Source organism: Folsomia candida, unplaced genomic scaffold, assembly GCF_002217175.1.
Source record: "Folsomia candida strain VU population unplaced genomic scaffold, ASM221717v1 Fcan01_Sc010, whole genome shotgun sequence".
NCBI lineage: Eukaryota > Metazoa > Arthropoda > Collembola > Entomobryomorpha > Isotomidae > Folsomia > Folsomia candida.
Window position 1 is genome coordinate 4,268,062 of NW_019091202.1, and position 20,538 is coordinate 4,288,599.

The 20,538-nt window shown below is 34.8% G+C and overlaps 2 protein-coding genes across 4 annotated transcripts; both read right to left on the reverse strand.

The window, feature by feature from the left end:
- Positions 1-5,555: 5,555 nt before the first annotated feature.
- Positions 5,556-10,099, reverse strand: LOC118436672. Of its 2 annotated transcripts, XM_035855188.1 has the most exons (8): positions 9,111-10,081; positions 8,789-9,047; positions 8,455-8,518; positions 8,262-8,372; positions 8,035-8,184; positions 6,239-6,480; positions 5,764-5,809; positions 5,556-5,691 (listed from the first exon to the last, which is right to left on the reverse strand). In XM_035855188.1, exons 1-8 carry the CDS (start codon positions 9,552-9,554, stop codon positions 5,643-5,645), a joined length of 1,365 nt encoding a protein of 454 aa, XP_035711081.1. In that variant the 5' UTR covers positions 9,555-10,081; the 3' UTR covers positions 5,556-5,642. The 2 variants fall into 2 exon arrangements, with proteins under 2 accessions (XP_035711081.1, XP_035711082.1); XM_035855189.1 differs by lacking the exons at positions 5,556-5,691; positions 5,764-5,809; positions 6,239-6,480 and adding an exon at positions 6,505-7,965 and having other exon boundaries at positions 9,111-10,099.
- A 145-nt stretch (positions 10,100-10,244) lies between these two features.
- LOC118436809 lies at positions 10,245-19,633 on the reverse strand. Of its 2 annotated transcripts, none has more exons than XM_035855427.1 (7): positions 19,124-19,633; positions 18,434-18,695; positions 18,104-18,167; positions 17,901-18,011; positions 17,668-17,826; positions 11,810-12,051; positions 10,245-11,268 (listed from the first exon to the last, which is right to left on the reverse strand). In XM_035855427.1, exons 1-7 carry the CDS (start codon positions 19,571-19,573, stop codon positions 11,117-11,119), a joined length of 1,440 nt encoding a protein of 479 aa, XP_035711320.1. In that variant the 5' UTR covers positions 19,574-19,633; the 3' UTR covers positions 10,245-11,116. The 2 variants fall into 2 exon arrangements, 1 of the variants encoding a protein (XP_035711320.1); XR_004835714.1 differs by having other exon boundaries at positions 11,161-11,268; positions 11,668-12,051.
- Between the last annotated feature and the right edge of the window lie 905 nt (positions 19,634-20,538).

The following is a 20,538-nucleotide window of genomic DNA, read 5'->3' on the forward strand; positions in this document are numbered from 1 at the left end:
TAGACCGTTTTAACCGAAGTTCGCCGTCACGAATTTCAAGACAACTAGTTTTTGGTGAAAATGTCGGCCAGTCTTTTGGATCTTTATCTTTGATAGACGGTGGGCATTTAACTTCCAATAGACCGTCATCGTTCAGTAGTCCGTCAGGCGATGAAGCAAAAATGTCATTTTCTAGAGAAACGAAAAGTCCACACCTTTTAACGGACCCTAGATCCAACCCTTTCGCTTTTTCGTAATCCTTAATGGCATTTGCTTCATTATTTTTTCCATATTCCATGAACGGTATTAATTTTTGAAACACTCGTCTGCCAAAGTGTTTATTTAATGCACCGGTATTATCAGTTTTCCTACCAAGTTTGCTAATTAAATGAGCGCTAGAAGCCGTTATTCGCTTACTTCTCTCGAATTCCCAAGTGGAGCTATCCGATTGGCGTCTAGTCTGCTGTTCGAGCTCTTGCTGCTGAGGTAAAGAAACTTGTAGTGACTGTTTTAACAATGTTACTGCCTCAGCTAATACATCCTCCGTCACATCCGGCTTGCAAGGATTAGAACCGTAATTTTTATCACCCCTCCCACTACTGGGAACCGGAAAAACAATTCTTCTTGCAGCTTTAGGCTTTTTAGATCGGCATCGTTCTCTCAATGAAGCAGCATATCTTTTTCTAAATGGACTGGAGGGAGGTTTATTGAAAAGTGTTGTAAAAATTTTGGTGGGCCAGTATGCGCAATTGTTATAGGAAAACACGGCTGCTAGTATCCTGTGTCGGTAGAGTCCTTTTTGGCCTAAATTTTTTCGTTTTCCCTCCATAAATTTGTTAGCAATAGACATAAAGTTCTCTGACGCATTGCTTGTTTGGTTCTCCATCAAACTGTAGCTCTCGTTTGCTATTTTCCTAAGAGCTGACTGCAAAGGCTCCCAAAAATTGCAGGTCATCATTTTTGCAACGCTATCTGGCTCAGCCCTTTTAGAAGGGTCACTAGTATCGCAGAAGTATGATTTGCATCTGCCATGACGTCCGAAAATGTGGAATGGAATATTTAAGATGTCGTGCTGTAGGTGTTTCCAGGAATCATTTGTTTTATTTTCACTGTAATGTTTTACTGCTATTTTAATGGCTACTGGGATGCGAGGCAAGTGTTTATTCAAACTTCGTCTTTCCTCTATAGAAATGCTTTTAGAGTTTTTTCCTGTTATCCTGTTCATTGCCAACGTCATGCATTTCTTTGTTAAATTTTTATATAAATGATTTTTGCATTCAATTTTTTTTACTTTAATTTCGGGGTATATATTTTCAACACATGCATGTACAGAAGAATCTCCATCACCAATAAAACTTGTATAAACTAGTCCATGTTGGCGGCTCTGTGAAAACCCAGTTTTTAAAATATCGCATTCCATCGATGTAGCCGACCTGACCAATTTTTAGGACAATCGTGATCCACATTTGCGTTTTGTCCTTTATCGCATACAATACAGGTGCTGCATCGAGTGTCGGCAAATAATATTTTCTTTGTTCGCATCCCTATTATTGCAGCAACACCACAGTTAGCAGAGTATGAGTGACCATAGCTTCTTTTGGACCAACCTCCGTCAACACATACTGTTAGTGCAGCGTATTGAACGCCTTGGACTACAACGAAACTGTTTGCTTCAGCAAACAGTTTCGTTGTAGTTCTCTATAGCCAGTTCTTTCTCTCTAGCCAAGTTCTCATTCATCTCCTGTACGAAAGCATCCTCCATTAGGGATTTGCAATTTACTTCGGCTTTTTTAAATGTTCTATAGTCTGGAACTGGGAGATCCATTGTTGTTAATAATGACGTCGCTGCCGCAAACCCAGCAGGGGAACACTCACATCCCCATGCAAAGCTGTCGTTAATCGGAAGTGTATTGCAATCTGAATCGCTAGAAATTACTGTAACCCATCCACAGGCACATTTAAAAACAAGCTCTGTGGATAATCCTTTACGTCTTTCCTGGTCTAACGAAATTTCTGCGATAGGACAGGTTGAAGGGTGAACTGAAATATCAGTAATTCCATTGATTAGGCTTTTGAAAGACAAAATTCTCCTCCCAGAAGCATTTTTTACAAATATTCCTTTTAAATAATCTGGTGAAGGATAGTTTAAAACCGTCCCCACAGGCTCAGTAGTACTTTTTTTAGTTGTCCCTTGTAGTTCAACTGTCCCTTGTAATTCAGTTGTCCCTTGTAGTTCAACTGTCCCTTGTAGTTCAGTTGTCCCTTGTAGTTCAACTGTCTATTGTAGTTCAGTTGTCCCTTGTAGTTCAACTGTCCCTTGTAGTTCAGTTGTCTCTTGTAGTTCAACTGTCCCTTGTATTTCAGTTGTCCCTTGTAGTTCAGTTGTCCCATGTAGTTCAACTGTCCCTTCTGTCCCTCGTTGTTCAATAGTCGCAAGTTTTTTAAGGACATTTGCAATATTACTCGCTCTGCTTTTCTTGAATGTAGACAATGCAGGCATTTCTATACAAACTATACGATAAGAACTAATACGGAGATGTAAACTATAACTAACGGTACAAAACTACGACTAACGATACAAAACTATGACTAACGATACAACACTATGACTAAACATACAACACTATGACTAACGCTACATGAACTATAAATAACTAATTCTAATGCCCTTGGATGTCTTCAAGACTATAACTTGACTATAACTCAGTTGATAAGCTGTTGGAGAATAACTCGGTAGATACGCTGGTGGAGATAGCTGGTCTCGTAACGTATTATCTAAAAAGACAAATAAAATTTAGTGAGTATTTGCACGTAAATAATATATTTGAGAGGAGAGGGTGTAACCTTTTGATAAGCTGACAGGTTGTGGGTCGTAACTTGGCTCCTGATAAGCTGGTGGACTATAACTTGGTAGATACGCTGGTGGAGATAGCTGGTCTCGTAACGTATTATCTAAAAAGACAAATAAAATTCAGTGAGTATTTGCACGTAAATAATATATTTGAGAGGAGAGGGTGGAACCTTTTGATAAGCTGACAGCTGTGGGTCGTAACTTGGCTCCTGGTAAGCTGGCTAATTTTATTTGTCTTTTTAGATAATACGTTACGAGACCAGCTATCTCAGCTGGTCTCGTAACGTATTATCTAAAAAGACAAATAAAATTCTTTGAGTATTTGCACGTAAATAATATATTTGAGAGGAGAGGGTGTAACCTTTTGATAAGCTGACCGGCTGTGGGTCGTAACTTGGCACCTGATAAGCTGGTTGAGAATAGCTCGGTTGATAACCGAGTGGTTGGTGGATAGGCAGATGAGTTGGTGAAGATTGGTTTCGTTGTGGTGAAAAGAAAAAAGTCACATTTACCACACTTCGTTGAGTTTCACTTTGCCCCATTTTTGGGAAAAAATTGATGAAAAATGCCTTTAATTGCAATCAACTCATTCATTTTTGAAAATAAATTAATTTTGATTGGTGTTTTGAAAACCTAATTTTCAGCTTAATAAACTAGTCGATTTCAAATTTCAAAATTTTCAAATTTGTCAGAGATATGAAGGTGTACCTATTTCAAATTTGAAAATTTAGAAATTTGAAATCGACTTGTTTATTAAGCTGAAAATTAGGTTTTCAAAACACCAATCAAAATTAAATTATTTTCAAAAATGAATGAGTTGATTGCAATTAAAGCCATTTTTTGTTTTGCATGTATGGTTGTGGGGCAAGGAGAGTCTACTGTTGCCCAGGGGTGTAAGGAATGCCGTCATCCAATTCCCCCTTAATATGTATACTAAATGCATGCATACAATTCTGATTTAAGCTTATTGGAAAATTATATTTTAAGCAATTTAGCAAATTTGATTTTAAATTTTTACCGTAAGTTAAATTTAAGCTTTTTACAATTTTGTTTTCAGATTTTCTGCAATTTTATTTTAATTTTTTTTTTTGCAATTTAATTTTGAAATTTTTTGCAATTTTATTTTGCGGCTTTTGCAATTCAAATTTAAATATCTTTACAATTTTATTTTACAGTTTTTTTGCAATTTTATTTTATACTTTTTTGCTGTTTTATTTTAATTTTATTTTAATTTTATTTTAAGCTTTTCTGAAATTTCAATTTCAGCCTTTTTGCAATTTTATTTCATACTATTTTTGAAATTTTATTTTAAGCTTTTTTACAATTCTTATTTTGCGCTTTTTGCAATTTTAATTTACACTTTTTTCAAAATTTTATTTTCAGCTTTTTTGCAATTTTATGTTATACGTTTCTGTAATTTAATTTTCAGCTGTTTTGCAATTTAGTTTTCAGCTTTTTCGCAAATAAATTTTCAGTTTTTTCGGAATTTTATTTTCAGCTTTTTTCAATTTCTTTTTATACTTTTTTCAAAATTTAATTTTAGGCTTTTTTGAAATTTTAGGTTAAGTTTTTTTGCAATTTTATTTTAAGCTTTATGCAAGCTTATTTTATACTTTTTCACCCTTTATTTTTCAGGTTTTTTGCAATTTTATACTTTTTTGCAATTTAATTTTCAGTTTTGTAAGTAGGGATAGTATTTGTTCAGTAAAATGTGATCATTTTTTAACTAAAAAACTGAACTTTTATAATCCAGTCGCCGAACAGCATAATTAGTACATGTAAAGAAGGGAAGGGTATGTACATATAGGCATACTTGGGAATGGGCATACATATCCTGCGGTGTGAAATGCATTGCCGACTGAGAAGGTGGGGAGGGGAGAGAGAGAGAGCGAGCGAAAGAGAACGTGGCAACGTCGCACCCAGGGTTCGGAAAAACCCAGGGTTTTAATCAAAAATTATTAAACCCATGGGTTTTAATGGGTTTTACTATGTTAATTGGGTTTTATTAGGGTTTTAATGGGTTTTATTGGGTTTTATTGGGTTTAAATGGGTTTTATTGGGTTTTAAGTAATAACTTACAAAAATAATTCGGAATTTGTATCTATTCGGAAATTATTTATGTTTTATAACACTTGAAATCTGTGATGCTAAAGGATGGAGTCAATTGTTGATTTGTTCCGAATTTTCATATACTAGAATAGTAATGAAATAAACTGCTTTAGAATGAATTGAGGTAACGTCTTCTAACGTATAGGAGATGTATTTAACTTTTAGAATGTGGTTTTAAGGTAAAACTCAATTAAAACCCAATAAAACCCATTAAAACCCAAATAAAACCCACTTAACATGGTAAAACCCAGTGGGTTTTATTCATTTACAGCCCATTAAAACCCACTAAAACCCAATAAAACCCAACCCATTAAAACCCAGGTCGGAATACCCTGGTCGCACCCAACTTTGTACGTACCAAACGAATGACAATAGTTAAGAGTGATGGGATAAAAAATGTGGTGAGTTAATGGGCCTTTGTACCTTCAAGGCCCTCGTAATCACGGCATGAGCCCTTGACCCACAGTAGACCCGACATTCCCAACTTTTCAGATTCTTACCACAAACCAGAGATCTTAAATGAGCCTTCACTTTTGCACAAAACAGAAATCTCTTCCCCCGTAAAATTAAAATATTTAGTCAATCAATTAAAATAAATAAAGGCGATGGTAGAAATTATGTATGTTAATATTTATTAATTTATAATTTTTTCAAAAAAATGCTTATTATGTAAATATGTACATATCTACATAGGTAGATGTATTCATTGTCCGGTCTGCAACTCATTACTTGCACCCCACCTGCCCATCCGTCTGAAAAGGATGGCGAACATAATTTTCAAAATATTTAAATATTTAAATATGTTCCAGCAAATCTGCACATACAACGAGAAGGTGGATCCTTCAGAAGACACCCTGGTCTTGAATTCACCTTAAAATATTTAAATATAAAATAATTCAAATCCTAAATTAAAACAAGTATAAAGAAATCCATCAGTGCACTATGTTATAATTTGGTGGAGTCGCATATATACATATACATATATACTCCGTATTGATTTAGTTTTGTAATAACTTCCTACCCATTGGTAATAGTTTGATTCCGAGTGGTAAATTTTTCATTACGACAACATTACTAAACCGTAATGCTCGTTATAACGAGCGCCGACAGAGTCATAAGTATATGTAATGATTTAATACCAGATTTCTAGAACCACTAAAATGATGACGTAATACATAGATGTTCCCTAACCTAACAGCTCGAAGCAGGCATTCTTTTTATTTATTTATGGATTAAAGCGCTGGTTCGAGCTAAATACGAAATTAGTAATTAATCAATTTTAATCCGTAATTAATTTACCCGTCAATTCCACTAATCGTTCCTGATAGACTTTCATCGCCTCTGAAGCGCCATCTTTTGTCCGTTCGTCTCTCACGAGAAGGAATAAAATGAGGATACTTTTAAAATTGCATATCCTGCAAATTTCGATCGCGCTGTTCTTATCGATAACCAAGTAAAGCAAAATCTCGAGGATTTGTAGCCATGCAGAAATTCCATACACGAGGAGCAGAAGTTTAAATTCGAGCGACCAACGAGACGCTCTAAAAAATGCATACAATGTCATTTTTTGAAAATTCAGGAAAAAAATATACACTCGCAAAAATCATGTTTGCATTTTTTTAAATACAAAAATGATCTATGAATTAAGCAAACTATGCAAAATAAACTTTACTCGTTAGCTCTGGATTTGGTATCGTTTACTTAATTTAGAATTCAGAATGCACTTAAAGGGTTCGGAAAAAGTTTCTCCCCAGTCAATTTTCATGACCCGCGCGGTGCAATAATCAGCTATAATTTCTGAACCTGTAAATATTCTGTTTTGAAAATTTTAACGTGAGTACTCCAATAAGAAAGGTCGATCGTGATCGTCCGAGATATCAGGTAAAAACCTTAGTTACGCAACAATTAAAAATTTAGGAAAATTCGGAGGAATTATGATGTGGTTGGAAAACTGTTAGGCTACGGACCAGCAGAAATTTTGTCATATACAAAAAACGGTCCAATCTACGTAGGAAGATGTCACCTACTAGGAAAATAACAATTGTGCTCAAGATTCATCAGAAAACGGAAGTTCAGTACTTGTTTGTTCTAAAGAGTTACATAAGTGACTCAAAACGCTTAAAAATTATGAACGCGTGAATTTACCACACTACGAAGCCGAAATTTTCAAAATCGACGAATTGGAGTCACATAGCTTATAAACTAACTCACAAAACATTAACATCTCATAGGAACATTGATAACCATCTATAATTTGGAGAAATGTTTCAAGAAAGTGGAGATTTTGGTAAAAAAAGACAGGATGATGAACTTGGTTGTCCTATTCTATGGAGTAATGAATCACCAGTACAGCTATATCCAAAATTGAACCAACAAGATATGAGACATAAAACCGTGAAAAAACCGGATGTATCATCCACGCTTGTCTCAAAATTTAGATCGAAAGTTATGGTAGCGGGTGTTTCTTTGAGCGTGGCGTGAGAACCCTGGATATTACACAAATATGGCACATATCAATGCAAAGAATTTTATGAGGAAAAAGCTACCTAAACACTTTGATAGCATGGGAAACAAGGAATTTTTTCCAACTGTTAGTCAGTCGTTTTCAAGCAGGATGTTGCTGCAACTCACACAACAAAAACGATCATTGAGCTAAGTTAAGGGCAGGATAAAACGGTTTGGAGCAAGAGGGTGTAGTTGGATAAAAATCCGGATATGGGTGTCTTGGAGAACAAATGGCATATACTTAAGTAGGATATGTTCAAGTATCCATAATCACGAACAACTGCGAAACTAACAATGAAAGTTCAAGAGAAGGGCAATTTCATATCAAAAACAACTTTGGAAAAATGATAACTTATCTTTGAGCAAAAAGTTGTAGACATGGTTGACGTGGGTGATGGAAAGACCACATACTAAGGTATGTTTGAGAAAAAAATCTAGGTCACTGCATCTCACGGTTTCGAGAAATGCGCTTTCCCTTTTCAGCAGGAGTAAGTGGGGAGAAACTTTTTCCGAACCCTTTACTGTTCTCCAAATAGTAACATTGATTTTAAGAGTGCATAGTGTCATTTTTTGATAATTTAGTATTTTACCCTTTTTCAAGAAAAATTTTGGAGCCGAAACAGCTTGACACTAAAGTAACCCCGAATGACACGAGTAAAGCTCCATTTTTATGAACGAGAGACACCCATGCTTCCCGAACGAGGGAATACCCTTCGAGACCTGCTTGACACTGGTAACTCCTAAATATAAGAAGAAAAATCGATTTGAGTAATTTCGCAATTTTCTAAAAAATAGGTTTAACTATTTTCACTATTACCTCAAATCTGTTGGTAAAAAATAGATCAAGCTGAAATACCCTGCCGGCAAAATAATGCAAATAGTAGAGTACAAAAATACTTGCAATTTCGAACTCTCCGCGATACGTTTCCTGCAAAAATAGAAACAAATTGTGCCCAAAATAAACAAGTCGTGAATTAAGTTAAATTTCTTAAAAAAAACAATTTTTCAACCTCTTAAAAATAAAAACTGATAAGAGTAAGGCTTGCGATGTTGGGACAAATTTGTAAAACGAATCTATTTAGAAAGGAAAATCATCCATTTAGCAACAATTTCTATTCACAAAAAATACACTCTTAGAAATAATGTTATCTGTTTATAAAATAAATTCAGTCTTAATTTTAAATTCAACTAAACTAAAAACATCTGAATTTTACTCTTTATGAAGTTATAATTACTCTGGATTTAGTATAAGTTACTTAATTTTAAGTTCAAACTACATTTACTTTTCGCAAAGGTAACAACATTTTTAAGAGTGTGATTCGCACCGAATTAATTTCACTATACCTAAAGTAGGACAATATTGTAAATAATTCCTATCAAAATACATCGCTTCAGGGAAAACATCCTGATAAATTATTTCTTGAATAATTTCCCCCGAAATTAGCAGCATCTCCAATCCAACGAAATTTAAGAGGCAAAATAATTCAGTATCGATCCCACCACACGTGACACACAGGCAGACGAACCCCGCCAGTGAACAAAGCAGGTAAATCGAATGGGTCAAGTTGAAGCAGAAATTTTGCAATTTCAACCGCCAGAAGCTCTTCAAAAATTAAGTAATGCATCATTATATGATTTTTTTAAATTAAAATTCCCCCCTTCTTACATATCCATTAGTTAATAATATGTCGATATACATTCTCCGCATCGTCGGAAACTTTAGAATCGTTTCCGAGACAAATTGTACGACTGAGTCGTTACTAAAACAGTCCACTTTTAAACTAAAGATTAACTCGGGAACACCATCAATCTCAATTTTTGGTAAAGAATCCCAATAATTCATCAATTCGTTGTAGTCCAAAGTCTGATTTTTTGAAAATTTCTTTGAGTCAAAATATCCCGTTTTATTCGCCCAAATTTTTATAGCTGTGCCAACATCGGGACTTGCTTTTATTTCTTCTTCCACCTTTGCATTCCAGTCACACGTGTAATTTATTTCTGCCAATTGATGGAAATTTAGAGATATCACGGGCACCAGAAATATCACGCCGGCCAAAAAATATAACAATATGGTGACAACGGAAAATAATATTATTTGTCGCGACACCATTATTGCAGATTTTTAGTAATTATTTTTGGCACAATTCATCCCTTGTCATCCTGAAGGAGTGAAACACTGAACTCTATTCGTTGTCACAATGGGTGTACCAGGTTTGTTCGTAACAGATTTTTTTGCAATACATAATTCCACAAATATACTAACTACAAATAGGTAGGTTTTAGTGCAAAAGTCGGGCCTGTATGCAAAAAGTGCGAATTCTTTTTGCAATTTTTAAAGTACAAAATGCCCCACTCCGGAATCAAGCTTTAGATTGGAGGGTCTTTAACTCATCTATTCTGCAACGGGAAAGGGAGCGTTTTTATGCTAAATTTTCAAAGTCGCTGTTTTTTGTGTACTGGTCTGAGTTTTGCACTAAAAGTTACATAAGTATGTGTATTTAGTAGATATGTGAAAATATGTAAATTTACATGTTGCAAAAAAATCTGAACGAAACAACCTTAGCACAACTATTGTCACGTTATAAATTATGCATATAAAATATATGCACACTCTAAGAAACATTTACTCAAGATTGTATAAAAAAGAGGATGAGTCGGATGGAATTTATCCAACGTCGTGCAAAAATGTATCCAACCGTTGAATAATGATTGTGGCTTAATTTTTCTTACTCAGCTAAATTGACTAAATTTTGCACATTTTTATTTAGAAGGTATTTTAAGAACGTGTGTTTAAATTATGGTTTATTTAGCTTGGAATTAGCACCACATTCATGTGGCTTTACTGGATGAGGTCATAAATACATCATGGGAACAAATTAGCATATTTGTACATATTTTATGTAAATATTTGTCCAATCAGCCATTCGCGTTTTCTCCACTGTATTAAATTCTCTGCAATCCAAACGTAGAAATGTACGTAAATATGCTAAATATACCTACTTATGTAATAATTTGTCTAATTAATTATGCACAAGGTCAAATATATACATATTCTAAGAAGGTAAGTACTCCTCGGGTCCATCGGATCGGATCAACATTTTTCGATCCGTTTTTGGATTAAACAAAATATTCGATCCAATATTTTTTTTTAGAATTTCAAAATTATTCGATCCGCTTTTTTCATGAAGAAGATTATTCAAAAACTATCGAGTGGTTTACCAACAAAGCGAAAGAGTTGAGTCGGATCAACAATTTCAGACAACCTTCTATCAACTTAACTTAAGAATCTCGGTCTCAGCTTGACCGCAAATTTCGTGCAACGTATCAATAGTGCTTAGCACAGATTAATCATCATTCGTAAAATCAGCCAGTTAAATGCATAATATTTAATTCTAAATTTTACTACATTTTCCAAATTTTTAAGATATCTAACAGTCCTCCTATAAAGTATAAAGTAAATCTCGTAAAGTAAATAAATAACCAAGTATATCGAGATTCTAAATTTTACCAAGTTTTAAAGATATCTATGTAACAATCTTTATAGCAAAGTAAGGTGTGTAAATCGATAACAAACTATATCAAGATTTACGTATGAAAATAAATCCTATTATGTACATATTTGGAAACTACGTACAGAAATATTTGATATCTTATGTGTTTACGGAGAAATATTTATTGTCCGGTTTGCAACTCTTCATTATTTGCACCCCACCTGCCCATCCACCTGAAAAGGATTGCGAACATAATTTTCAAAATATTCCAGCTAATCTTCATATACACCGAGAAGGTGGATCCTTTAGAAGACACCCTGGTCTTGAATTCACCTTAAAATATTTAAATAAAAAATAATTTAAATCACGAATTAAAACAAGTATAAAGAACCCTATCAGTGCACACTGTTAAAATTTGGTGGCATTGATTTGTTTTGGCAATAACTTCCTACCGGATTGGTAGTAGGTTGTTTCTGAGTGGTAAATTTTTCATTACTAAACCGTAATGCTCGTCATTACCGGTAGAGTCATAAATACTTATATGTACTCGACAGGTCGGTAATGATTTAAGCCCAGTTTTCTAGTCCTCAGATTAGGGTTTAGGGGTCATCCATATATTATGCAATCGAAAAAATGCATGATCAGTTTTAGCACCCACCCACTCAAACTATAAATACGTTAAGGGATAGGGAATTTTAACATGGGAAAGATGTGAAGGCCTAAACCACCCACCCACTAAGGTGATGACGTAACATATGGACGTTCCCTAAGCGCAGCTCGAAGCAGGCATCCTTTTCATGCATTTATGTATAGCGTTGGATCGAGCTAAAGACGAAATTATTAGTTAATTAATTTTAATCACCAATTAATTTACCCGTCAATTCCACTAATCGTTCCTTATAGCGTTTAATCGCCTCTGAAGCGCCATACTTCGTCCGCTCATCCCTCACGAGAAGGATTAAAATGAAAATACTTTTAAAATTGCATATCCTGCAAATTACGATCGCACTGTACTTATCGGTAACCAGGTAGAGTAAAATCTCGAGGATTTGCAGCCACGCGAAAATTCCATAGACGAGGAGCAGAAGTTTAAATTCGAGCGACCAACGAGACACTCTAAAAAAATAATTCGTCTCTTTCGCATAAACTCATTTTTTCAAAATTTTGAAAAACACACAGTCCTTAAAATCATGCTGCCTTTTTGAAAAGTAAATGCACTCTGATTTCTAAACTATACCCGAGCTGACAAAGGCGTTGATTTGCCAACGAAATCGACGACGAAAGCCGTTGATTTGGCAATTATTAAAAGTTGACTCTTTATAGATATTAAGTGAGCATTGGTCAAACACCGATTTCTGGGTAACTCAAATTAGCCCACTGTCTCAACGCTTGCATGGTACCATTTTTTGAATGCGACGAATAACTACTCAAATTCAGTAAAGATACAATACCATTATAATGGTAATATCTCGCCGTTGATTTCAACTCACCTCATGGGTACCACTTTGTAACCAATTAAATGGTGCCGTTCTCTCGTTACGAATAAGGTACCTGCTCATCAGCTAAAAAATAGCTCTATGCAGGCATTGATCTGCTCCACTAGTATGGTGCTGAGTAGTCAATGATATGTCTGTAAGCTCGGCAAACCGCCAAAAGCAAAATATATTTCTTTATTTCTCATTTCTTGCATGGCCAGTAATCTTCTTATTAAAAATAATTATTAAAATTGTAATGTCGCAGCCACCCAAACAGTTTGCAGTAGTAGAATTTCCGAGTGACCATACGGTCGACGTAGCCCCAAGCAAATGGCTTTCGAGTAAGAATTAAATGATTCGACAAGCAGATCCGCCGACTATTTCAAAAGTACAAATACTCTATTGGATTATGTTCCCCACATGAAACGAATTAAAACTTAGCAATTTTTTCGGGCGCCAAAATTTCCTTTGGGGGGTTATGAGAATAATGGGAGATAAATGTGGTGCACATAGGGCACAGCATATCTATGAAATGGGTTGATGAAATTTCAAAAACAAAATTTTTTTACACTCTATGGATCAGTACCCCCATAGGTTTTTCGAACTGAGGTGGAATTCCGACTTTGAGGGGCTTTTCACAGCGACGCAAAATTGACTCAGAAATTAATTTTTCGCTATAACGAAAAAGTATGACGAAATGTTCATACATTAGCTTTTCACCAATTTTTACTACGTTGCAAATTATTAGTAGTAGAATAAAGGTTAAATTACAAAGAAAGTCGAAATCGACATGCGTGACCTTTTTCGGGGATCGAAAGGTCACAATGTCAAAGGTCACATAGCCACATAAATGGGGTATCGTTGGAAAGGTATTGGCGAGAGGATTCAGAATATGTATACTTTGTGGGGTCTGAAACCACTCCCTGCAAGTCTAGAGGCCAAAGAACGAAAATCGGCAGTTGTCCAGAATTTAACACAGCAGTGGATTGGGAGCTAACACGGAAGCATGCATGGGAAAAACTCAAAAATATTCTTTTGGCTCTATGTTTGCAGGGAGTGGTTTCAGACCCCACAAAGTATACATATTCTGAATCCTCTCGCCAATACCTTTCCAACGATACCCCATTTATGTGGCTATGTGACCTTTGACATTGTGACCTTTCAATCCCCGAAAAAGGTCACGCAGGTCGATTTCGACTTTCTGGGTAATTTAACCTTTATTCTACTACTAATAATTTGCAATGTAGTAAAAATTGGTGAAAAGCTAATGTATGAACATTTCGTCATACTTTTTCGTTATAGCGAAAAATTAATTTCTGAGTCAATTTTGCGTCGCTGTGAAAAACCCCTCAAAGTCGGAATTCCACCTCAGTTCGAAAAACCTATCGGGGTACTGATCCAGAGAGTGTAACAAAATTTTGTTTTTGAAATTTCATCAACCCATTTCATAGATATGCTGTGCCCTATGTGCACCACATTTATCTCCCATTATTCTCATAACCCCCCCAAAGGAAATTTTGGCGCCCGAAAAAATGCTAAGTTTTAATTCGTTTCATGTGGGGAACATAATCCAATTAAGTATTTGTACTTTTGAAATAGTCGGCGGATCTGCATGTCGAATCATTTAATTCTTACTCTTTCTGAAGATTATTTAACTTGCCCATTTCCTGTAAATTCACCTTCAGGATTTAAAAAAATCCAAAAGGATCCAACGTCAACGCCGGACCCAAAGTGGCCAGTTTGGAGTGTCGAGGTCAAAAAATTTTACGGTAACATACAAATAATCAAAAATATTAATATATGCCTTTTAAATATATTTTGAAAACTTTTTAGATGATTTCACCAAGGCAAATGACAAGGCAAAGAAACTTTTGAAGGCATCGTACCTGGATTGCAGTCCAAACGAAGAAGAACGTGGCATAAGCCCAACTTCACTGGAGGAAGGTAATGCAGCTAAAATGTTTTAAATATAACTTATAATAATAAATATGTATGATTTGAATATTTTTTAGAACAGGACAATCATGTTGTTGACATTTCTAACTTAATCTCGCCTACCATTGCATTTGAAGACCAACGGATCTCGACTCTCATCAACGAATTTAGAGATGAAAGAAGTAATTAATTTCATCAGACTAATTATGTGAATTTTATTTTCAAACTTGTTATTTTTGTGATTACAGCATTTCAAGCTGCTTCACTTCATGGCCAACTTGTTTTACAGGAGGAAATGAGAGAAGTAAAAAGCCTGGTTTTAAAAAGTATTAATTCTACAGCGACTGGAGCAAATAACGACGCAGAAATCTGGACGTTGTGGCCCTTGCTTAATCCGGAGGCATTAAAGCAAGCTGAAGAACAATTAAGAAATCCTGATATATTTAGGCAACAGGTGTGAATAGATCTAACCAATATTAATTTATTTATCACAATACTGTTCAAAAAAATTCTTGGTATTTATAGATAAGATTTTTGTCACGGTCTGGAGATGTCGATGTTACCAAGACCCTGAATGGCAAATTAGCATTTATGATTCATCACCAACTTGCTTTGCAAGTTCGCTTCACAGACGATTTCGGAAAAATTCCTTTTAAAGAAACTTTTTGTTGTCGACTTGTGCGAGGTAGATAAATATACTATACAGTGAATTTATATATTTGAAATATTATGAATCAAAATTTAGTTATTTAAAAAATAATTTAGAGTCCGTGCAGAAATATTTTGAAGATGCTCCGCCCACTTCTAATTTAAAATCTCAACTAGGAGATAAGAAGCTCAATTCGCAAATTGCCAAGTGGTTGCGGGACTCGATCAATCGAGGTGAAGAAGGGAAAGTAAATCGCTCAAAACATGGAAAGCCAAAGGTCAACCAAGTCGCGACGAGTCAAGAGGAAATTAATCGAAGTGTTGGCCCGAATTAGGGATGTGCCAACAAATTCAGAATCAATTCTTCTCACCGACGAGACTCACAGCAATGAATTAGGTGGTAATTTAATTAATAATGTAGTCGACGAACGCTGTGTAAGTATAGATAGTCCTAATTGTAGTAATAGTAGCAGCAGCAGTGATTGTGAGGAATATGAATTGCAAAATGGTAATACGCAAATAACTCAACTTGATAAACTAGCAATGCTTCGAAACTGGGCAGTTACCCACAATATTACACATAGTGCTATGAGAGATTTACTTCAAGTTTGTCGCGAGTGGTTTCCATTTGCTCATTTTCCAATAGACCCACGAACCTTAATGAATACTCAGCGAAATATTACTATCGAAAATGTTGAAGGTGGTACTTTTTATCATTTTGGGTTACAAGATGGTCTTATTAGAATTTTAAAAACTAAAGATCAAGATATTAAACTTATTTCTGTAAGTTTGGGCATAGATGGATTGCCAATAAGCAAAAGTTCAAACTTGCAGTTTTGGCCAATCATTTGCAAAGTACAAGATGCTATTTTTTTCAACAAAATTTTTATTGTGAGCTTATTCTGTGGATATCAAAAGCCACAATCGCTTGAGAGTTTTTTGAACCCTTTGGTGGAAGAATTATTGCATCTCTCCACCAAAGGAATTGTCATAAATAATAAAACAATTCGGTTTGTTTTAAAATATATAATCGCTGATGCTCCAGCAAGAAGTTTTTTAAAAAGGGTAAAAGCCCATAATGCTTATTATGGATGTGAGAGGTGTTATTGCAAAGGTGAATTTTCCGGTAGAGTTATCTATCCCTTTGGACATTCTCATCCACTTTTTACAGATTTAAGTTTTGCAAAGAGATTATTACATGCACCATGATGCAAATTTAATATCTCCATTGGAAAGGGCAAATATAGGCATGATTAGCCAAATTCCAATTGACTACATGCATTTGTGTTGTCTAGGTGTAACAAAAAAATTAATTCTTGTTTGGACCAGTGGTCCAATACCCCAGAGATTATCTCAGAAGCATTTAAGCATAATTTCTAAGAAGCTTTTACAGTTTCGCAATCGAACACCCAAGCATTTTTCTCGCAAACCAAGGAGCTTGTCAGAAATAAAGCATTGGAAGGCAACAGAATTTCGTAATTTTTTGCTTTATTTCGGCCCCGTTTGTTTGAAGGGAAGTTTGGCAACCGATAAATATCATCATTTTTTATTGTTACATTCAGCTATTTATATATTAACTTCTCCTTTAGCAAATCAGGCGGATTGGATAAATTTTGCCAGAGATTTGCTAAATGAATTTGTTATGAAATTGACCAGGTTATATTACAAAGAAATGTTAGTTTTTAACGTACATTTACTAACCCATTTGGCAGATGAGGTGAGAATTCATGGCCCATTAGATGGTTTTAGCGCTTTTCCATTCGAAAATTTTATGCAAACCATTAAAAAAATGTTAAGATCAAAAAATGACCCTCTTAGCCAAGTTGTACACCGTCTTTCTGAAATGAATGATTTGGAAATTCCTTCCTCTAGTAGTTTTGTAAATTGCCCTCTTAATCTTTCTCCAAAATTGGGAGACAATTGCTATTCCACCGTTCAAGGTAGAGTATGCATAATTGAAAAGTATAATAGTGAGTTGATGTGTAGATATTTCAAGAATAATTTACAACCAAAATCGTATCCTTTTGAGTCCGAGCAAATTGGCATTAAATATGTCAGTAAATTAGGTGTGTTACAAAAACTCAATCCTTTAGTAATAGCAAAGAAATGTATTCTTCTGCCCTCTCGAAAGAAGTTTTTGTGTATACCTTTATGCAATTCATATGAATCACATCGTTCGAGACATTAATAGTTCGTAATTATTATAATACTTATTCTTATTATTGTACTAATGTTTGAATTAATTTTGAAATCAATTAAATAAATACAAAAATATATGCAACGAAAAATGATTATCGTCAACTTTTTTGCAATGCCTAAATATAATTACTGGTGAGTACCAACCCGTTGATTTCTAATGCGTACTAGTTTGGTACTTATTTTCGGTGGCTAATCAACGCCAACGAAAAAAATCTAAATTTCGTTACCTAAACAGCACCTTTGATCATCATTGAATCAGCAACATTCTGCGTTGCATTTCTTCACTACTGAAGTACCTTTCTCTCGGTACTTGATAAACGCTGAGGGTGCAGCTCGGGTACAAAATCCATAATAAGATTTACCCGTTATCTTTGAATTTTGTATAGTTAGAATTCAGAGTACATTTACTTTTCCAAAGGGCAACATTGTTTTTAAGAGTGTATAATCTCATCTTTCTAAAAATGTAATATTTTACCCTTTTGCAATACCAATTTTGGAACCGAAATAGGTGAAAAACGTGGTCAACAAAGTAACCCCGATTGATACCAGTAAAGCCGCATTTTTATGCAAAATTGACATCCACGCATCACCAATTGGGGGATACCCATCGAGACCTGCTTGACACTGGTAACTCCTAAGTAGAAAAAAATCTATTTCAGTAATTGTGCAGTTTCCTAAAAAAATAGCTTTTAATATTTCCACCATTACCTCAAATCTGTTGGCAAAAAATAGCTCAAACTGAAATATCCGGCCGGCAAAATGATGCAAATAGTCAAATACAAAGCTACTTGAAGTTTCTCACTTTCCAGAATAAGTTTCCTGCAAAAATTTGAAACACATTGTGCACGAAATACATATGTATTTAAGTCGTGAATTAAGTTATTTCTAACTAATAATTTCAATTTTTTAACCTCCTAAAAATTAAAACTGATAAGAGCAAGACTTGCGATGTTGGCACAAATTTGTAAAATGCATCTGTATAAATAAGGAAATCTCCAATTTAATAAGTACAAAATACCCTCTTAAAAATGATGTTACCCTGCTTGAAAATTAAATGCAGTCTGGATTTTAAATTACGCTAACTAAACAAAATCCAGAGTAAACTTTACTCTTCATGAAGTCCACATTACTCTGAATTAAGTATAGTTTACTAAATTTTGAATCCAGACTATATTTACTTTTCGAAAGGGTATAACATTATTTTTAAGAGTATGATTCACTCCCACGTAATTTGACCTTACCTACAGCGGGACAATATTGTAAATAATTCCTATCAAAATAAATCACATCGGAGCAAACATCCTGCTTAATACTCATCTCTTGAATAATTTCCCCAGAAATTAGCAACATCTCCAATCCGATAAAATGTAAGAAGCAATATAATTCTACATCCATCCCACACGTGACACACAGGCAGATAAATCCTGCCAGGGACGAAATTAGGTATACTGCCTGGGCCAAGTAGAGGCAAAAATTCCGCAACTGGGTCGGCCATAAGCTAATCTGAAAATAAAATATTACTTTTCCAAAATGTCCATCCTTTTTAAATTTAAAGTTGTACTTGAGTGAATCATAACCAAAATTAACACAGTTTTTGTCGATCCTCGTCTCCGGGAATTTATTTTAAAATTCTCGACGACAAATTGTTCCCAATTTTATACGAATATACACTCCAGATTTTGAAACTTTTTGAAGTAGGAGATCTCAAGGTTAAATAAGCCTTCAGAAAAATTTTAACTAATCGAAACTGGCTTAAAAAAATTACCGGCTTTCTATTAAACAATTTACTGACGACAAATTTGTTTTCTAGAAATTAAAAATAAACTCCCACCGCCGAGAAATGATTAAAAATGTGCTAATTTTGACAATTCTGATGAGTCATCGAATCCAGGATACGTTATTGGTCTAAAATTCCCGCCCTCCTTACTTACATGCCCGCCAGTTAGCAACGTGTCAGCAAAGGATCTCCTTAACGTGGGAAACTTCAGCACGGTTTCCGAGTAAAATCGCACTAACGACTCGTTCCTAACGCAGGGCATCTTCACCACAAATATTAAGTCGGGAACGCCATCCACCTCAATTTTAGGTAAAGAATCCCAGTAATTGATTAACTCATTGTACTCCAAAGTCTGATTTTTGTAAAATTCTCTCGAGTCAAAATATCCCGTTTGATTCGCCCAAATTTTTATCGCGTTAGGGACAGCAGGACCCGTAGTTTTTAAAACTTCTTCCATCCTCGTGTTCCAATCACACGTGTAATTTATTTCTGCCAGTGAATAGAAATTGAGAGATATAACAGGCACCAAAAAGATGACGCCAGCCAACAAATAGGATAAAATAGTTGTAATAATTGAAAAAAATATTACACGTGACGAAACCATTATTAAATATTTACAGATTTTAATTATTTTATTATTATTTAGTTCTGTTGATGCCGAGTGTTCTAGACGGAGTGAAATATTGTATTGTATTCTTCCTTCTCAAGGTTATAAATTTCGCATGTTTTTATAATTAGAATTTACCAAGGAATCATTTAAAACCACGTTCGTATGTATGTACATATGTACTTTACTGTTTGAGGTAACTTTATTTTCCACTTAGGTACGTATGTATGTACATTCATATCTGCAAGTAATCACGTATGGCAAAAAAAATTCGCAAAAAATAAACACATTTTCCGAGGTACATACACTCTTAAAACCCCTGAGTGGAATATGTAATCCACACTAGTATTGTTTTGCATTCTCATCATCTCCACAATCATTGTCGGTATGCAGACAAAGAATTATCTGATTAATTATGCACACAATTGCTTATAACAAAAAACATTCGAAGAATCTCACCATGGAGGTCTCCCAACGTATGCTCACAGATTTGGGCCAAATTGGTGTCAATCGATCACAAATATAATTAGTGTGACATTTTCAAATGGAACTATCTGCCAATGCTCAAGTTTGGCGGAGATATTTGCATTCAAAGCGGAAAAATGCGAGGCAACTTTGGAACATGAGAAATTTGCCAGCCTTGGGGGTGCGTTTTCTCTGTTTTTATGCAAATATCTCCGCTAAACTTGAGCATTGGCAGATAGTGCCATTTGCAACTTTCATACTAATTATATTTGTGATCGATTGAAGCTAGTTTGGTCCAAATCTATGAGCATACGTTGGGAGACCTTCATAGTCAATCAGTCTCAACTGAATACAAATTTTATTCAACGTGCTAATTGCGTCCATAGTACAAGTTAAATAATTTCCTTTCGCTAAATTAGAAGTTTAATACATATTTAATTTTAAATTTTTCTCAAATTTTTAAGATAATCATGCTAAAAATAATCACACTCTTAGAA

What these genes read in the sequence shown, in the direction of transcription:
- LOC118436672 (XM_035855188.1), bottom strand. Translation starts at nt 9,554, where the DNA reads ATGGTGTCGCGACAAATAATATTATTTTCCGTTGTCACCATATTGTTA. An exon ending in TTTTTACCAACAGATTTGAG is followed by an intron (nt 8,185 to 8,261) that starts GTAATAGTGAAA and finishes TCTTATATTTAG; the next exon opens with GAGTTACCAGTGTCAAGCAG. An exon ending in GAAGGATCCACCTTCTCGTT is followed by an intron (nt 5,692 to 5,763) that starts GTATGTGCAGAT and finishes CATCCTTTTCAG; the next exon opens with ACGGATGGGCAGGTGGGGTG.
- LOC118436809 (XM_035855427.1), bottom strand. Translation starts at nt 19,573, where the DNA reads ATGGTTTCGTCACGTGTAATATTTTTTTCAATTATTACAACTATTTTA. An exon ending in ACAATATTGTCCCGCTGTAG is followed by an intron (nt 18,168 to 18,433) that starts GTAAGGTCAAAT and finishes TTATTTATACAG; the next exon opens with ATGCATTTTACAAATTTGTG. An exon ending in TTTTTGCCAACAGATTTGAG is followed by an intron (nt 17,827 to 17,900) that starts GTAATGGTGGAA and finishes TTTTCTACTTAG; the next exon opens with GAGTTACCAGTGTCAAGCAG.